The 18153-nt window shown below is 44.1% G+C and overlaps 2 protein-coding genes across 7 annotated transcripts in view; both read right to left on the reverse strand.

The window, feature by feature from the left end:
- The window catches only part of ZBTB34 (zinc finger and BTB domain containing 34), a 46521-nt gene extending 45601 nt beyond the window's left edge, over positions 1-920 (reverse strand). Inside the window, exon 1 of the mRNA XM_037492761.2 lies at positions 883-920. The gene's annotated coding sequence lies outside the window, so the exon portion shown is untranslated. The remainder of the gene's footprint in view (positions 1-882) is intronic.
- Positions 317-15986, reverse strand: ZBTB43 (zinc finger and BTB domain containing 43). 6 transcript variants are annotated; one of them, XM_037493024.1, is made up of 3 exons: positions 15929-15986; positions 12578-12705; positions 317-1847 (listed from the first exon to the last, which is right to left on the reverse strand). In XM_037493024.1, the coding sequence occupies exon 3, from the start codon at positions 1822-1824 to the stop codon at positions 421-423; it is 1404 nt and encodes a 467-aa protein (XP_037348921.1). In that variant the 5' UTR covers positions 1825-1847; positions 12578-12705; positions 15929-15986; the 3' UTR covers positions 317-420. The 6 variants fall into 6 exon arrangements, with proteins under 6 accessions (XP_037348921.1, XP_054545018.1, XP_054545015.1 ...); XM_054689043.1 differs by lacking the exon at positions 15929-15986 and adding an exon at positions 15394-15409; XM_054689040.1 differs by lacking the exon at positions 15929-15986 and adding an exon at positions 15164-15385.
- Between the last annotated feature and the right edge of the window lie 2167 nt (positions 15987-18153).

An 18153-nucleotide genomic window follows, 5' to 3' on the forward strand; every position in this document is an offset into this window, starting at 1 on the left:
CCACACCACCTAAGTATCTGTAGTAAGGGCGAAGTAAAATTTCAACATGACCTTGTAATAACCAGTGATGGAAAACTGCTGCCACCGAAGTAGGACTGGTAGCCTGGAGTTCATTCCCAAGTGCAGGCATCTCTAGACCAAGTCCACCTGCCTCCATCACCCTGGGCCCTGCGGTTTACCTCACCAGCTGGGAGGTAGGTTAACTTAGCCCCATTACACACTCCAGGCCTGGACTGGAACATATCAATTTGAGGAATTAGATTTTTTTAATTGGCCTACTTAGAGCTGGTCTTTCAGAAATATCTTCCTTTTTTTAAAGCTTCTCTTATAATAGCAAGTAGCACGCATCATCTGTGCCCAGATTTGCATAATTACCATAGTTTATTTTTGTGCCTGCCACTCAAGGGCCAGATCCTATTTTTAGTTAGCCTCAGTCGTATTCTGCTCAGCCTTTGCAGCTTCGTAGGACTTGGTACAAGAAGTCACATGCCTGTGGAAACTGTCCCTCCACATAAATCTCTTTGCGCAGATATTACACTCATAGGGCTTTATGCCCGTGTGAATTTTCATGTGGCCCACGAGATGATGCTTCATTTTGAATTTCTTACCACAGACACCACAGCCGTAAGGCCGAAGACCGAGGTGCATGCTCATGTGTCGATCTCTCTGACTCTTGTGAGTGAAACTTTTCCCACACTGACAAGGATACAGCTTGTCGGTGGCCGAGAATCCTAAGTGGGAAGTTTCTTCTTTAATCCCTGTTACCATTTCAATATTCTCACTATAGCCAGCTGCTAGGGCCGCTTCCTGTCTGTGCCCAATTAAATTCCCATCTGACCTCTCTCCAGAAAACTCCTCCATGGAAGAGCCATAGAAATCTACCTGCTCATCATAATTGCTTTCGTCAGCCTGTTCATCAAACTCTGCTTCCACTTTTTTTTCCCCAATGTGGAAGTCTTCTTCCACTCCCGAGGGCTGCACCGTGTGCTCTGTCTGCATGGTGTTGACAGACTCGGTGACCTGGTGCTCGTCGTAGGGTGCGTGGACGTCCATGCCCTCGCACGCCTGTTCAAAGCGCTCGGGCTTCACATGGACCCAGCGCTTGTGCGCCATTATGCTGGGCTTGCTGTACATGGGCCGGGTGTAGTGGAACTCAGCGCTGTCGCTGGCCCCTTCCTCCCCGTCCTGGCTCGCCATTTCAGTGCTCAGCCGGTCGTGCTCCGTGGAGGAGTTGCTGGGAAGGTATTCGTGCTCAGTGAGCTGAGAGGACAGCTCATCTTTGGTGCTCTCCTCTTCATTCTCTCCGTCCCTCAGTTCCTGGGCTTTGGGGAAGTCAGCATGGCCTCCAGAGCCCAGCTCAAAGCTTTCTACCAGGCCATTGTAACTACTGCTGCTTGGAGACTGGTGGTCACTGCCATGATTTAGCTTCTGACAAAGGACTGTAGGGTTTCCCTCCAAAACCTCAGTGCATTTGTCTACCACGTGCCACATCTGGAGGAAGCTTGCTGCTGTTAAGTAACTAACAATTTCTGGAGCAGGCATTACCAGACGTCCTGTGTAACTAGAGAGGAGAATGTTCTCAAACACTCTTGGGTTCATCACATCAGGCAAAACAATCCTCCTGCTGTTCTTCAGGAGTACCTGGTCACAAAAGTAGGGTGAGCTGGCAGCAAGAACAGCTTTGTGTGCCCGGAAAATGTGGCCCTGGACAACAATGGAAACATCACATAATTGTCCTTGCTGGCGCTGCTGGTTCAGTTTTTGCAGAATGGTGCTGGAAAAATCAGGAAATTCTACTCGAAAAGAGTTTGTTCCAGGCTCCATTTCATCACAAATCTTATTCAGTGCTACAAGAGAAAGAAAAATTATTACAAATTCTAGCCTAAAGAGAAACAAATTGATCACTAAGAAAACGAAGAAAAGACCCAACATTACACACATTAGGTTGCCTTGCCTGGGGGCCCTGGTGGGGAGAAGGGTCATTTCCCAGAGCAAGGCGCACAAGGAAGAGTATGCCCAAGTAGGACCCCACACCCCTCTTCATGGTATGAACTCTCAATTCTGCCTGTGTCTGAGTAAGAGAACAGAATCCAGAGAGATTAGATTTTTAAACTATGCAAATCCCCTAGGTAAAACAGAGTAAATATTCTTACTCAAAACAAATATGACACTTAAAACGAGAATTAAATTCTGCCTTGGATTCACATTTGCCAAGCTGGGGTGAGGAAGTGAGGATGGAATTCTGAAAGAAGTAAAAGCAGGAAGCAGGAATTAACTTGACAACTTCAAGGAACTGAAGGAAACAGGCAGGGTAGAATCCGGCGAGAGTTAGGTATAACGGGGCTGAAGTGGTGGGGCCAAAACTCGGAGCCTCTGGTCCTTCAGCACCCCTCGGGCCCATGAACAGCGTGGGTCTCTCAAGCTGCTCTCAGAACCTCAGCCTTCGGGAACGTCGGGTCATGTGAAGCTGAACCAAATGGTAAGGTGAGGGATTCCTTGCAGTAGTCCCCAGACTGTTTAAAAAGTTGTAGACCAAAAGGGATACAGTAAATTTTGCCCTTTTTACTGAACTCAATCTGAAGATAAGTCTGAAAAAGAATAAGAGCCTGTGCTATTACTGTATTTTGTGGGGCAAGTCAAGTATTAGACAAAGCTGCCCACACCAGCAGCCAGGGACATGAACTAGAGATCCTGCTCATGTCCCAGTATTCCCCGGTAAATAAAAACAAACTAGAGAGCCCACAGATCTATCCTGTTTCTTGTCACCTGGTTCTGATACTACATTCAAACACTGCTAAGCACCAGTTTTCCAAGCATGAGACAAGAGAAACAGACAGAATGAACAACAATTGAAAGTCATGTCTAAGAGACTGGGAGGAACACCAAGAGGAGAAGCCAACGTTTCTTGAGTAGCAACTGGACGCGGGAACTACACACCTTTCTTCACTTATCTTCAGGGCTCTGCAAAAGCAGGGTTAGGTATTCTCAAGTTAACTATTTGAAGTAACTTTCCCAGCATGAAAAGTTAGTTTTTATTAAGTTGGGGTTTGAATCTATGTCTCTATGGCTCCAAAACCTGTGCCATTTTTCTTATCACACCACTTGGCTTCTTCTAAGATGAAAAAATACCAGATTAGTCATTAATAATTTTAAGAGGTTTATGACAATGTTTTTAGAACGATGTATTAACTTGTTGATACCTCTTTTTTTTTTTTTTAAAGATTTATTTATTTGTTTGTTTATTTATACATGCACTGGGTACAGTCAGAAGAGCAGGAGGGTGAGAGAATTCACCAGAGCCAGAGCCGGGAGCAGAGCAGGCAGAAGGACCGAAGTACACTGCTGAGGGGAGCAGCGGGCGGCAGGAGAGGTCTGCGTGCCATGTGGGACCCTCCTCCAGTGGCCGGGGAGCAGCCGGGGATCGAACTGGCACTGCAGAGGCTGCAGGCAGCTTCGCAACCCAGTGCTCAACCGCTGCACTACTAGGGAGGCCCTTTTGATACCTCTTAACACATTTCATAAAAATTTAAAACAAAAATAGGGCCTCCCTGGTGGTGCAACGGGTGAAGCACCGCACTATGAAGCAATCCGCAGTCTCTGCAACATGAGTTTGATCCCCGGCCGGCCAGGGAGCAACCCACATGGCACAGCAGACCTCTCCTGTCTCCCCGCTGCTCCCCTCAGCAGTGTATTTCGGTCAATCTGCCTGTTCTGTTCCCCGCTCTGTCTCTGGTGAATCCTCTCACTCCCCGCATCTCTGGCCTGTACCCCAGCTCTTGTATGCATAAGTAAATAAATCTTTAAAAAAAATTTAAAACAGAAATAGACCAGGAAGCAAGCTATGTATGTATTTGCAATTTCAAAAGGAAAAGTGAACTATATAAATGTACTAACTTGAGGCATGAAAATTCTGAGAACTACATCTGGGTAAAACGATTCTCTGCTGGAGCTCATTACTGTTAAATTTTGCTTTTAGCCATTTTTTAAAAGGGGTGGAGGAAATAATATATGAAAAAAAATGTACAGAAAGTTGTTAAAAATATTTATTCCTATCCTCCGCCCCGAAGGAACACACCCTTAACAAACTACTGTATATATTTCCAGAAAGTTTTCTGTGCATATATAAAATAAAAATCCCTACCCCCATGGGTTTATTACCTACATTTTATTCTGCACTTAAACTGTTGTCACTAATGTATTATGCAGAACTTCCCACAAGCTCCACATTGATTATGTCCCCGAAATTCTTATGTTGAATATTCCCCCAAATTGATGGTTATTTGGAGATGAGGGTCTTTAGGAGATGATTCGGTCATGAGAGCACAAGGGCAATTAAAGGTCTATATAAAAGAGAGGCCAGAGAATTCCCTTCTCCTTTGGTCATGTGAGGACACAGCAAAAACATGGTTGCCTATGAACCATGAAGCAGACCCTCATCAGGCACTGAATCTGCCAGTCCCCTGACCTTGGACTTTCCAGTTTCTAGAAATCTAAGAAATAAATTTGTTGTTTATCAACCACCCAGTGTATGGTACTTTGTGATACTATCTTGAGTGGACTAAGATGTCACTATTTTTTTTAAAGATTTATTTTTATTTATTTAGACATACAAGAACTGGGGTGTAGGCCAGAGATGTGGGGGTGGGGAGGAGGTGAGAGAATTCACCAGAGACAGAGTGGGGAGCAGAATAGGTAGATCTACTGAAATACACTGCTGAGGGGAGCAGTGGCAAGACAGGAGACGTCTGCTGTGCCATGTGGGCCAGCTCCCTGGCTGGGGATCAAACTCATGTTATAGTGGCTGAACTCTGTTTGATAGCTCTGAGACTTTAACCCCTGTGCCACCCGGGAGGCCCCCAAGATTTCACTTTAGTATAAAAAGAGCTAATTCATTCTGTTTAAAGGTTATGTACCTCCTGCTATATGGACTGACCATAATTGGAGTTCTCTTCTTATGCAGAATTTCAACAGTTCAGGTTTTAAAATTATGAACACAATGGACATCTGTGCATATCTGCCTTGACCTATCTTTGAAGTTATCTATAGGGTAATCTCCATCAGTGGAATTGTTGGATTAAAGGGCTGTGCATTTAACATTGTGATATTTATTAACAGACTACTTTTCAGAAAGGTTGTACCAAATTACACTCCCACAACCTATCAACACTGGACATCATCAAATAGGGAAAAGAAGTGTGCAAACCTCCTAAGTGAATAATCCGGGAGTCACTATTGTTTTGATCAACATTTCTTTAATTATGAATGACACTGATGTTTACTGGTCATTCATGTTTACTGGTCATTCCCCCCTATAATTATTGGTCATATCCTTTTTTCAAATTAATTGAGAAACCCATCTTTAACAGATGAATGGTCAAAAATCAGTTATTTCAAAACTCTAGGATCTGATCAGACACTTTAGCAAATAAGGCAAAGTTTGCTGAACTTGCTAAGAGAGCAGTATACACAAACCAGATATGCCCCCCACCCCCGACTCCTCAGGTAATTATAAAAAGTCAATAATTACATTAACACTTTTGGTTTACAATGCCTCTTTTTTTCCTACATGATTTTAAAAGGCAAATGCATACAACAATAATTATAATCTATATTATCTGTGACAATAAGAATATGAAGGGGGAGGGATAAAGATGTTTAACAGCAAAGTATTCATGTATTATTAATAGAGGCATTTTTTTTTATTTTTTTATTTGTTTGTTTTTGTTTATACATGCACTGGGTACAGTCAGAAGCGCGGGAGGGTGAGAGAATTCACCAGAGCCAGAGCGGGGAGCAGAGCAGGCAGAAGGACCAAAGTACACTGCTGAGGGGAGCAGCGGGCGGCAGGAGAGGTCTGCGCGCCATGTGGGACCCTCCTCTGGTGGCCGGGGAGCAGCCGGGGATCGAACCCGCGCCGCAGAGGCCGCAGGCAGCTTCGCAACCCAACGCTCAACCGCTGCGCCACCGGGGAGGCCCCCATGTATTATTGAAACTGAGTCTGAATTAGCCAAGCTACGTTGTTATAAGTTTAAGATGTTACTGTAAACCTCAAGGTAACTACTAGGAAAGTAACTAAAAGCAAAAATGAAAAGAAAGAAGGGAATCAAAAAGATATATCAAAAATCTAGTAAGTATTTTTAAAAGGCAGTCATGGAGAAAATGAAAAAAAAAAAAAAAACCACAGAAAATAGCTAAATGTCAGAAGCAAACTATTTCTTATCAGTAATTACTTTAAATGTAAATGAGTTTAAATTTATAAAAAAGTAAATTAAATGAATCAAATATCTAGAAAGCAGACTAACAGAATGGATTAAAAAGCATAATTTGTTGGGCCTCCCCTGGTGGCGCAGCAGTTGAGCACTGGGCTGCGAAGCTGCCCGCAGCCGCTGCAGCACCGATTCGATCTCTGGCTGCCAGGGAGGGTCCCACATGGCACAACAGGCCTCTCCTGCTGCGCCCGCTGCTCCCCTCACCAGTGTATTTCGTCAGTCTGCCTGCTCTGTTCCCAGCTCTGGTTCTGGTGAATTCTTTCACCCTCCCGCGCTTCTGACTGTACCCAGTGCTTGTATAAATAAATAAATAAATCTTTTTTTTTTAAAAAAAGGCATAATTTGTCTCCATGTTGTTTATAACAGGCTCACTTTAAATACAAAGGCACAGGGTTTAAAGTAAAATGATAGAAAAGATATTTTATACAAAGAGTAATCTAGAGAGCTGGCAGTGGCTAAATTATCATCAAAGTATATTTTAATTAAGAAAGATTACAAGAACAAAGAAGGACATTATATTTGATAAAAGGTTTGGCCTATCAAGATGATATAACAGGGCATCCCCTGGTGGCGCAGCGGTTGAGCTCTGGGCTGCAAAGCTGCCCACAGCCTCTGCAGCACCGGTTCAATCCCTAGCCGTCGGCGAGGGTCCCACATGGCGTGCAGACCTCTCCTGCTGCGCCCGCTGCTCCCCTCAGTAGTGTATTAAAAACAAAAATAAAAATGATATAACAATTATAAACACCTATGCATCTAAGAAGAGAAATATATATGAGAAACAAAAATGGACAGAAATGAAGTAACAGATCTATAGTATCAGCTGCAGATTTCAATATTTCACTTTCAATAATAGAGAGAAAAACCAAATAGAAGATCTATAAGGAAATAGATAACTTGGACATTATAAATAAATAAATTATGGTTAAAAGGTATATTAGAACAAAAAACAAGTCTTAAATAAGTTTATAAAGAGTGAAACCACACCAAGTATTTTTTTCTGACCACAACAGAATGAAACTAGAAATCAAACATAAGGAAAACAATTATGGAAAATCAAACACACTCTTTAGCAACAGATCAAAGAAGTAGTTTATAAGAGCAATTAGAAAATACCTTGACATGAATTAAAATGAAAACACAACATAACAAAACTTATGGAATGCAGCAAAATCAATACTTAAGGGTATCAGTACCTGTAAATATCTTCATTAAAAAAAAGATCTCAAATCAATAACCTAACTATAATTTTAAGGACACAGGAAAAAAAACAAACACAAATTCAAAGTTACCAGAAGGAAGAAAATAAAACTCACAGAAGAGATAACCAAAACAGAGAACAGAAAAACATTGGGGGGAGGGAGGAAGCTCAATGAAATCAAACTAAGGGGGAAAAAAAAAAGACTCAAACTACTACAATTAAAAATCAGAAATGCTACTACAGACTTTACAGTAAGAAAAAGGATTAGAGAATACACATGCATGAGAGAGATCAGAGTACTATATAATATAGGAGTTTTACAGATACACCTCTGTCAAGGGGAGGTGCCATTTTCCTCATCCCCATGGACATGGAGCCTCCTTGGACTACACGTCCCAACATGCCATGAACCAGCTTTCCTGAGTGGGATGGCTGGGGGTTATGGACAGAATTAAGCTGACATGCCTGGTTTATAACTGAACAAAGCTGTGGATTGGACTACTGAACTTCACTAAAATTAAAAATGTCTGTGCAAAGGGCACTGTCAATGGAGTGAAATGACAACCCACAGAATGGGAGAAATTATTTGCAAATCACATATGCAGGAGTCTAACATGTAGAATATATGAAGAACTCCTATAATTCAAAACAAAAATACATAAATATATATAGATATATCAATGGGTCAAAGATATGAATAGACATTTCTTCAAAAAAGATAGAATAGCCAGTAAGCACATGTAAAGATGCTCAACATCATTAACTATTAGGAAAATTCACATCAAACCCACACAATACCACTTCTCACCTACCAATAGAAAAACAACAAGAAACACACACACTCCCCAAAACCCAGGCTATAACAAGTGCTGACAGCAATGTGGAGAAACTGAAATCCCTATATGCTGTTAGAGGGGAGGGAGAAACAATTCAGCTGTTTTAGACAAGTTTGGTGTTTCCTCATAAAATTAAAGGGAAAATTACCAAGTGACCCACCAATTCCACCCCTAGGAATATCCCCCCAAAACAGAAACACAAGCAGATGCCTTTATGCAAATACTCACAGCAGCATTACATTATTCACTGAACAGTCAGAAGGTGGAAACAAACCTAAGTGCTGGCGGACCAGCAAAACACAGCTAGACACAGTCACCCATCAGTCTCCCGCCACATTACACGACGTCAACCACTGACAACATGTTAAAACATTATACTGAACATTTAATAAGTCAGACATAAAAGGACAAATGTACAATTCCACTTGTGTGAAATACACAAAACAGGCAGTCAGAGACAGCAAGTAGATCAGAGGTTACCAAGGAGGAGTGGGGTGATGCAGCATGACTGCCTCATGGGTAGAGTTTCTGTTCGGGGCAAAGCCGAACTTTTAGAAATAGAAAGCAGTGTTGGTCACTCAACATTGTTAATATAAGTAATGACACTCACACTTGAAAATGGCAAACTGAATATGTACCTTTCGCCACAATATTAAAAAACCAGGGGAAATGATGCAATTTTATCTTTTGTAATTAATATGTACTTGATCTCTGCCCTTAACTTTGGGCGAGTGTGTCATTTCTACATGTTCCCTGACTGTAGTAACATGCAAAGCCTAAACCTTTGCTACAAGTTTTTCTATTATATAAGCAATATTCAGAAACTCAAAGGCAGTTGTGACCTATATTAAGAATGCAACTGCTGTTTCAATTGTCCATGTAAGCAATTAACTCACTTAAAAACAAACAAACATGATATTATTTTAAAAAAAAAAAAAAAAAAACCATCCACGGCCAACAACATAAAACCATATACTCATACTACACATGCGAGACTGTGGGGAAATGACTTCTAAAACGATCAAGGTTGTCATTGTCCAGAGGCAAGAAAAAGAAAACATACGAACCTGTTATTCAAGACAAAGTTTGATAAAAGTACCCCAACATTCAAAAGTGGCTGCACTGAGATACCAAAGACTGCATTCTGCCTCCAAAGAAGTATTTTTAAAACATTTGACATGAGAGAATGGGGCTCAATTGTCCCAGGAAGTAGGTAAAGGTACAGCTCATCATTTGCCAGCTACACCAGAGACAAAAAAGTAGGCCACGAGTATCACAATGTCCCCAACACAGAAGAAAGCGCACAGAGCCCAAGCTCCCAAGCCCAACCACCCAGCCTGCAGCTCTAGCCACACTACTCAGGCTAACCCCTCTTGGTAATACGATTCAGTCTGTCTTCCAGTGAAAGAGCAAAATGTTGATTCTAATAGCATCCAGGGACTCAATGAAGGAACACAGAACAATCCACCCCCAAAGAAGCAAAATTTCAGACCTGGACAGAGTGTTTCCCTCTAAAGAATAAATTCAGTTGGTAAGTATTCTAAAATAACAAGAAATAACAAGAAATAAAGAATACGGCACTTCTAAAGCAATGTTTTCCACAAACTTATAAAAAAAATATTCTCTATAAAGAAATATAAAGAGGAGGTAAAAATGAGAATATTTTTTAAAAAGAGCTGAAACAAAAGACATGATATAAGGAAACTAGTAAGAGCAGAAATTTAGATAGATGGTAAGTAGAACTGCAATGCAGAAAGTGCTGCAATGAGATGGGAGGTGCTCTGGGGAACTTCCACCAAGAGGCAGGAAGAGAATAAAACTATGAACGCAGCAGGAGGGAAGATAAGAGCAGAGGAGAGCAGAGATTAGAGATGAACATAGAGCTAAACCGTGTCTTTGAGAGAAAGAAAAAAATGAACGGAGAGGGATAGCCAATCAAATAATAAACAAAAAACTTCCCTAAGTAGAAAATGTAGAGTATTCAGAATTTTTGCCTCAATATTGGGGACAAATAGGCACCAGACAAAATGCAGTTCTGATCATTTCAATCAAAACTTAAAAACAAGCCTCAATAGGATTAAACTATTTCCAAATAACTTAATCATCTAGACTATCGCTGGTGACAAATCATTACCCGTGCCTTCTCCTACACGTGACAGGCCGGGGTCAGAGGGAGAGGAGGCCGGCAACTACCCTGGGAAGGGCCAGCTTGAGCTTTAACCGGGGGCAGTGCTAAGAATCCTGAGTGAGAGGCGCTGTGACATATGTGCAGATAGGATAATCTGTTGATGGAATTAAAGGAGGAGCAAGTACTCGGTAGAGGCCAATTATAAAATTTCAGCAAGTATCATCGGCGTTTGAGGCAATGAAACGAACAGTGAGTATGGACAACAGGGAAAGCTGATGAGGAAGAAAGGGACTTAATGAGTAGATGAAAAATTCAATAGTACAAGGTACAAAATAATACTATTGAGAAAGTGAAAAACTATCAAGAAAGTGAAACGATAACTGGCAGGATAGGAGAAAACACATGCACAAATCATACAACTGATAAGTGATTTGTATCCAATTATAGATTATATATATATAAACATAATGACCTCTTAAAATTAAAATAAACTCAACTGAAAAAATGGGCAAAGGATCTAAAAAGACATTTCTCCAAAGACATACAAATGAGCACAAAAGAATTGCTCAATACAAATCAAAACTACAAGGGGTGTTACCGCTTATCCACTAGGAATGCTATGATAAATAAGACAGACAGAAACAATTGTGGGCAAGGATAGGGATAGATCAGAACCTTTATAAATTGCTGGTGGGAACGTCAAATGGCACAGCCACTTTTTAAAACAGTTTGGCAGCTTCCCCAAAAGTTAAACAGTTACCATGTAACCCAACAATTCCACTGAAGTTTCCTGAGTAACTAGGAACAAGTCATCAGGAGCAGGAGTGACAACAGCTTCCACTATCTATTAAATGTGTATCGCACCATAATCGATGCAAAGCCCCTCATATATTCTATCATGTAATGCCCCTGAGCAATCCACTGGTAAGCATTTCTTATTCCAACTGTATGGGACAGGAAATAGGATAAACTACTTGCTTCAGGACATGCAACTGACAAGAGGTGAAGTTGAGATTTAAACTCAAAACACTTGTTCTGGTCCATTATATTTTGAAAGATGAGACTATATGGAATATAAAGGCAAATACAATTTCCACCAAAATCTGTAATATATAATGCACTCATAAACCCCAATTATTTACCATTCTCAGATTAACTACTAGCAATTCTATATGCTATTTTTTACATTAAAAGTCCAACAGCAACAGTTCTAAAACACACCAATCCCTGCTCATTCCCTCCATGCTTTATGGAAGCCATGGAGCTTTTTTTTTTTTTCTTAGAGGATAAAAGGCAAATATTGAAGGATCACTGAATTGGATGACCTCCAAGATCCCTTCCACCTTTGTTGGGTTTAACAGCAGTCACTACTGATGGAGGATTACGGGTGCTAGGTTGGTGGGTGTGGTGTGATGACATACATTTGAAGAGGTGTCAACTTATGCCTTTAAATCATATATAGTGTTGTAAACCTACATTACCTCAATAAAAAACAATTTAAAAAAATAGTAGCTACTATCATTCAGCTGAAGAATTATATGTCAAGTTTTATACACTACTGAAGCATCAATTACATATCCTAAAAACACAGATGACTGAAATGTAATAAGGAAGCAGAACCACCAGCTACTTTTCTTTAAGCCCTCCAGAGTTTTCTTTAATCAGAGCATATGGTAATTTGCATGCTTACTGTAAGAAGCACATTTAACACAGTAAATATTACTTTAGTAAATCTAAAGGCTGGCACATTTGTACCATTAGTCAAACGATACTTTATAGTCCTCAAAGACGACTGTGTAAATTTGGGCCCGGCAAAACTCCCGCTTCATCTGCTTCATCGTACTCTAGATGAGTAAACTGAAGCGCAAGGTCACAAAGCTGGAGAGGCATGTTAGGATTCAAACAGAGTGCAAGTCCAAGTGGAGCATTTTTCAAAGTTAAAAAAAAAAAAATCACTTAGAAAGATGTCTCGGAGGACAAATGCTCTATGGCAATGACTGGCCTTAAAATGCACAATTATCTCCTTCTCAGGAGAGAAATAACCTCTAGAGCAATTAAATACAACAACTACGTTATTTTTGCCAAAAGAAATGCCATTTTACTAAACAATTTAAAAACCTGTATTATTAATAAGTTTATAGCTTACCTAACGCAAAGCTGTGTTCCTGGGATAAAGAAAGCTCCTTATGCCATGGCCATCAAACAGCAGGATGTATGCATGTGGAAGAGTAGCCCATTTCTCAGTTTTGCTTCAAATTAAAATCATATTGACTTCTGAAAGGAAAAATTATGTACAAAATGTAAAGAGATGATGGTATCAAGTACCTCAATAATAAATTCTGCCCATGGATGTGCATAGCAGAAAGAAAACCAATCAAGATGGGAACATTTGGTAGTACTAACTTTTATTCTATACTTTCTTGGTTTCTGCCTTTGGAGTAGTTTTAGATTTACAGAAAAGTTGCAAAGGCAAATACCAACAGTTCCTGAATGCCCTCACCCAGTTTCCTTTAACACACACTTCTTACATTACCATGGCACGCGTGTCAGAAACAGAAAAACAATTCTGGTCAATGCCTACTTAATTTTGCTGAATTAAAATATCCTCCGGAAAAGTGCTCTTGGTCTCCTGACCACTATGTTAATCAGCACACCCGTATTTTCTCCTAATGGGTACACTTTCAAATAATTTAGTAAAACCTATTTTAGGATTCTAAAAACCCAAGTCACCTACTTTAGGAAGTACTTTGGATCCCCTTTCATTTTAGCCATAATTAAATGTTTTACATAAAATTGCAAGGCAAAGGTTCCATGGTGGAATCTCTTTGAGATTTAAAAGAGAATGTGTAGCCACTAACTCCCCAATAATCAGTTATCCTGCTACAATAAAGCCAAAGAAATGGGTTTTATACACACACACACACTTTTTGTTGTTGTTTACATCATCTTCCTTTTTGTACAGCGCATGCTTTCTCCTCTCAGGTGTAGTCCCCATATAATTCCCACCACCAATTCACCCGTGCATCATCACCATAGTCCCTTGTGCTCTTCCCTCCCCTGTTTTGATCCCAGTCCCTCCCTTTCCCCAAGCCAAGGAAATGTTCTTAACTGCAGCCTCATATTCATTAGAATTCAGGATAAAAAGCTCAAATCAAGAAAGCAGGAGAAGGTGCCCGCAGCCTCTGCAGCACAGGTTCAACACCAGCCGGCTGTGGAGACCTCTCCTGTCGCGCCTGCTGCTCCCCTCACAAGTGTACTTTGGTCAGTCTGCCTGTTCTGTTCTCCACTCTGTCTCTGGTGAATCCTCTCACCCCCTGCATCTCTGGCCTGTACCCCAGCTCTTGTATGTGTAAATAAATAAATCTTTAAAAAAATAAAGAGAGAAAACAGAAAACAAAGGCCTCCCCATTAGAAAACATACAAAATTAACTCATGATTTTGCATTTTGACAATAAAAGGGCTATTTTTCTAACCCTAAGAGTTTTCTTCAAGTGAAAAGTAAACTTCCACACATTTCCTACTCAGGCATCAGAGTCCTCCACTGAATCCAAGGAATATGGAAGCTGGAGCAGACTTTAAGGGAATTCTTTTAATCAAACTCAGTTCCTAAGGATGTTGGTTGTGAAGAGAATAGGCATCTATAAACATAGGTTCACCTAAATGTTCCTAAAAGCCACAGAAAAAATTCTAAAATCACATTTTCAAATAAATTATTAGTCCCAGGAGTCTCCAATGAGCACCTTATTTTTTTTTTGGGGGGGGGGAGTGCTGTAGGAAAAGAAAGTCAACGTATAGTTTCCCACTTCAATCATTTTAAAGTGGCAGTAAATACACACACAATGCTGTGCAATCATCACCACTACCCTTTTCCAGAACCTTTTCATCATCCCAAACACAAACTTTGTTTCCATTAAACAAAAAAGTCTCTCCTCTTCCTCCTCCCCATATCTGGGAAACAATACATTCTACTTTGTTTCTATAAATTTGCCAGTACTAGATACCTCAAGTAAGTGGACTCATACAATATTTTTGTTTTGTGATTGGATTATTTCTCCAGTGAGTACTTTTGATTTTTTTTTTAAGTATTTATTTATTTGTACAAGCACGGGAGGGTGAGAGAATTCACCAGAGCCAGAGCGGGGAGCAGAGCAGGCAGAAGGACCGAAGTACACTGCTGAGGGGAGCAGCAGGCATGACAGGAGAGGTCTGGCGCCATGTGGGACCCTCGCCGGCGGCCAGGGATCGAACCGGCGCTGCAGAGGCTGCGGGCAGCTTCGCAGCCCAGCACTCAACCGTTGCGCCGGGGAGGCTCTTCAGTGAGTACTTTTGTAAAGCAAAGAATGAATCCCAAATTATTCGGTTTCTCGTAACTTAAACAAACATAACAGACATACTCTCTGAACAAAGCAAACAGCTCTCCCAGAAATTCTACAGTTCCCAGAAGCCCCAAAGGCTGAGCGATCTCAGACACACCCTTCCTTAGCCTATAGAAGGGTCTGGTAAAGCGGCTGTTGGTCAAAGAGCCCCGAAGGCTCTCAGGATAAGGGGCCAGCGCCGGGGGAAGTTAAGGGAGCTGCGCAGGCCTGAAAAACCATGGACAAGAAGAGGCAAGGCTCATCAAGCTCCTCTGGCCCTGAGACGGCCTCCTGTCAGCCCGCCAGGCGCTCCCGCACCCTGACACCGAGGCTGGGCGACACCTGTCAGAGCCGAGGCCAGACTGCAGTCTAGTCACCGAGAATGTCACCAGCGCAGGAAGCTCCACGGGGTCATGAGTCACCTCCACGGCTCAGAGGTCCGGGCAGGCCTGCCCCACCCCGCCCAGGCAGCCCCAGTTAGGAGAGACACAAACAGGGGGGAAGCTCCAAAGCCGGGAGAAGGAGAAACACAAAGGGCCAAAGAGCCAGCCTAGAGGCGGGCCACGGGCGAGAGTAAGGACCGGGGGGGAGACAGGCCCGGAGACACCTCAGCGAGGCGGAGGCAGAGACCAGCCGGAGTCTCCGCGACGGGCTCGGGGGCGCACCCGCGGGGACGGGGCTGGCAGGGGCGGGCGCAGAGGCGAAGGGGGCCGGGCACAGAGACGGCCCCCGAGCCGCAACCCGGGCAGCGGCGGAGGCCGCGGCGAGGACCGGGCGGCCCGTCCCCCGCCCCGGCCCGAGCCGAGGCGCCCAGCCGCGCCCACTCGGCGCCCCCGAGAGGCCGGCGGCCGGGCCGGGCGGGATCTCTAAGCGCTCCGGCCGCCGAGGTCCAGGCTGCGGGGTGACCTTGGGCCAGACTCTGCCTCGGGGCCTGGGCGACGCGGGCCGCGCGCCGGGCCGGCTGGAGGCCGCCGGAGTCGGAGCCGGGCGCCGGGTCCAACCGCCGCGCGCGGGGCGAGTCTCCCGGCCGCGCAAGGGGCCCGCGGCGGGCGGCGCGCGCGCCGGGACCTGCGGGGGAGCCCCGCCGCCGCCCCGGCCCCCCGCCCGGCGCCCGCGCCGCCCGCCGCGCCGCCGCCGCCTACCTGCCAAGGGCGCCGCGCTCGCTCAGCCCGCCAGCGAGACGCTCTCCGCCGCCGGCGCCGGGCCCGCTCAAGCCGCAGCCGCCGCGAACGCCTCAGTCTGCGCCTCACGCCCCCGGAAATGCTTCCCAGGCCCGCCCCCCGGAAAGGCCAGTGCTTCCGGGGGTGCGTCAGAGAGTAGGCCGTGTGCGCATGCGGGGCTCGCGTGCGGGGCGGGGCGTCGGGAGAGCGCGCCGAGGTCGCAGGCGCCTGCGCAGTACAGCGTGCTGCCGGGCTAAGGACTTTAGGGGTCTTTGAAGCCACTTTTGGGGATTGGGGAGCTAATACCGAGGCCGCAGCCCTTTTCATTTTTTTAATTAAAATAAAAGATTTTTTTATTTATGCATACAAGAACTGGGGTACAGGCCAGAGGTGTGGGGGGTGAGAGGATTCACCAGAGACAGAGTGGGGAGCAGAACAGGCAGAGGGACTGAAATACACTGCTGAGGGGAGCAGCGGGGGTGTCAGGAGAGGTCTGCTGCGCCATGTGGGTCAGCTCCCTGGCCGGGGATCGAACTCATGCCGCAGTGGCTGGGGATTGCTTCATAGGTTGTGTCTTCTTAAACCCTTGTTCCACGAGGGAAGCCCCACAGTCCTTTTTAAATTTAGACTTATGTCAGCTTAGCAGAGATTGTATCCAATTCCTTTGTGCTTTCACAGCGCCTACATGTATTGGCTGCTCAGTGAATAGTCAGTGGAAGTAAATAGTCCAGTCTGTGCTGGAGTCACAGATGGTGCGACAGGAGCTGCGCTCAGGTGCTCCTGGGCCCAATACCCCTCCTTGACAATCACCTCTCCCCAGCTCCAACACACAATGTACAAGAAAGGTTGTCAGTAATGGGACTAAGCCTCTTACCTTTGGACCCGTTTATAAACCATGGCCCCTCTGTGGAAGAGGTAATTTACACTAAGCCCAAATCCAAGCATCTGCAAAGGTGTAGGCAGAGAACCTTCAGGATTTAGGATAGATGCTCTCCCTGGGTCAGACATACGTCTTCGATATGGTATCTGCCTCAGCTCACATCATCCAGTTCCCAGCTGTTATGCCTGGCTTGCTTTGGGGGCCCTAGGCACCTTTCTCCCCGCAGTGTTCAGACAGGGGGCTGATACTTTCTGACGAAATTCTGCAAAGAAATTCTAGGAAACAAAACCAAAGAAATAAATGTTGAAGCTCAGAAATGGCACTAGGGGCAGAAAAACTTGTTAAAACTTTCTGCCTCAAAAGTACATCCTCCAGGGCCTCCCCGGTGGTGCAGCGGTTGAGCGCTGGGTTGCGAAGCTGCCTGCGGCCTCTGCAGCGCCGGTTCGATCCCCGGCTGCTCCCCGGCCACCAGAGGAGGGTCCCACATGGCGCGCAGACCTCTCCTGCTGCCCGCTGCTCCCCTCAGCAGTGTACTTCGGTCCCTCTGCCTGCTCTGCTCCCCGCTCTGGCTCTGGTGAATTCTCTCACCCTCCCGCGCTTCTGACTGTACCCAGTGCTTGTATAAATAAATAAATAAATAAATAAATAAATAAATAAATAAATAAATCTTTAAAAAAAAAAGTACATCCTCCAGCTCACTTTTAAAGCGAACTATGGCACATACTCTCAACTGAGAATTCCCACTTGAAGACTATTCTAGCACCTCTTATCCCTTTTTTATTGCCTTCCCCCTCCACACCCCAAGAAAACACTCAATTTGTTCAGGTCGCAGAGGAGATCCCTTAACCTCAGGGGAGGTAGCCTTTTGCCTCAGCTGAGGAAGTGACTCATAACTGGTCCAAACCATTCATGGCGATCTCATTCTCATTAGGCAGTAGTTAGACCAGCCGTATCATGCTGCCAATTTCTGGCCAACGATGACATGTGTTTACTGTACAGTAAAAGTTACTGGGGCTTCAGGGGTGGATTTTTTTTTTTAAACAAAGTCCACTAGAACTTCTAGTTGAGTATGCTCCTTGAATATTTTGCCATTTTAATTTTCATCCCAACTAAGCCTACCTGCTTAGAACTTCAGTCAGTACCAGGTGCTTTTGACTTGATAAGCAAATGCTAAGGTCAGCAAAGCAGGAAGACAGAGAGAGCCTAGGTCTCACGTGGCCTGAAACTGCAGTCCAGCTTTGGACTGCTCCCGGGATGTTTTGTTTACACGAGCCTAATAAACTTGTCACCTGGACTTTATGTCTTGGAATATTGAGAACTACATATC

Source organism: Talpa occidentalis, unplaced genomic scaffold (genome assembly GCF_014898055.3).
Source record: "Talpa occidentalis isolate TD23 unplaced genomic scaffold, MPIMG_talOcc4v2.1 talOcc4.7, whole genome shotgun sequence".
Taxonomy (NCBI): Eukaryota; Metazoa; Chordata; class Mammalia; order Eulipotyphla; family Talpidae; genus Talpa; species Talpa occidentalis.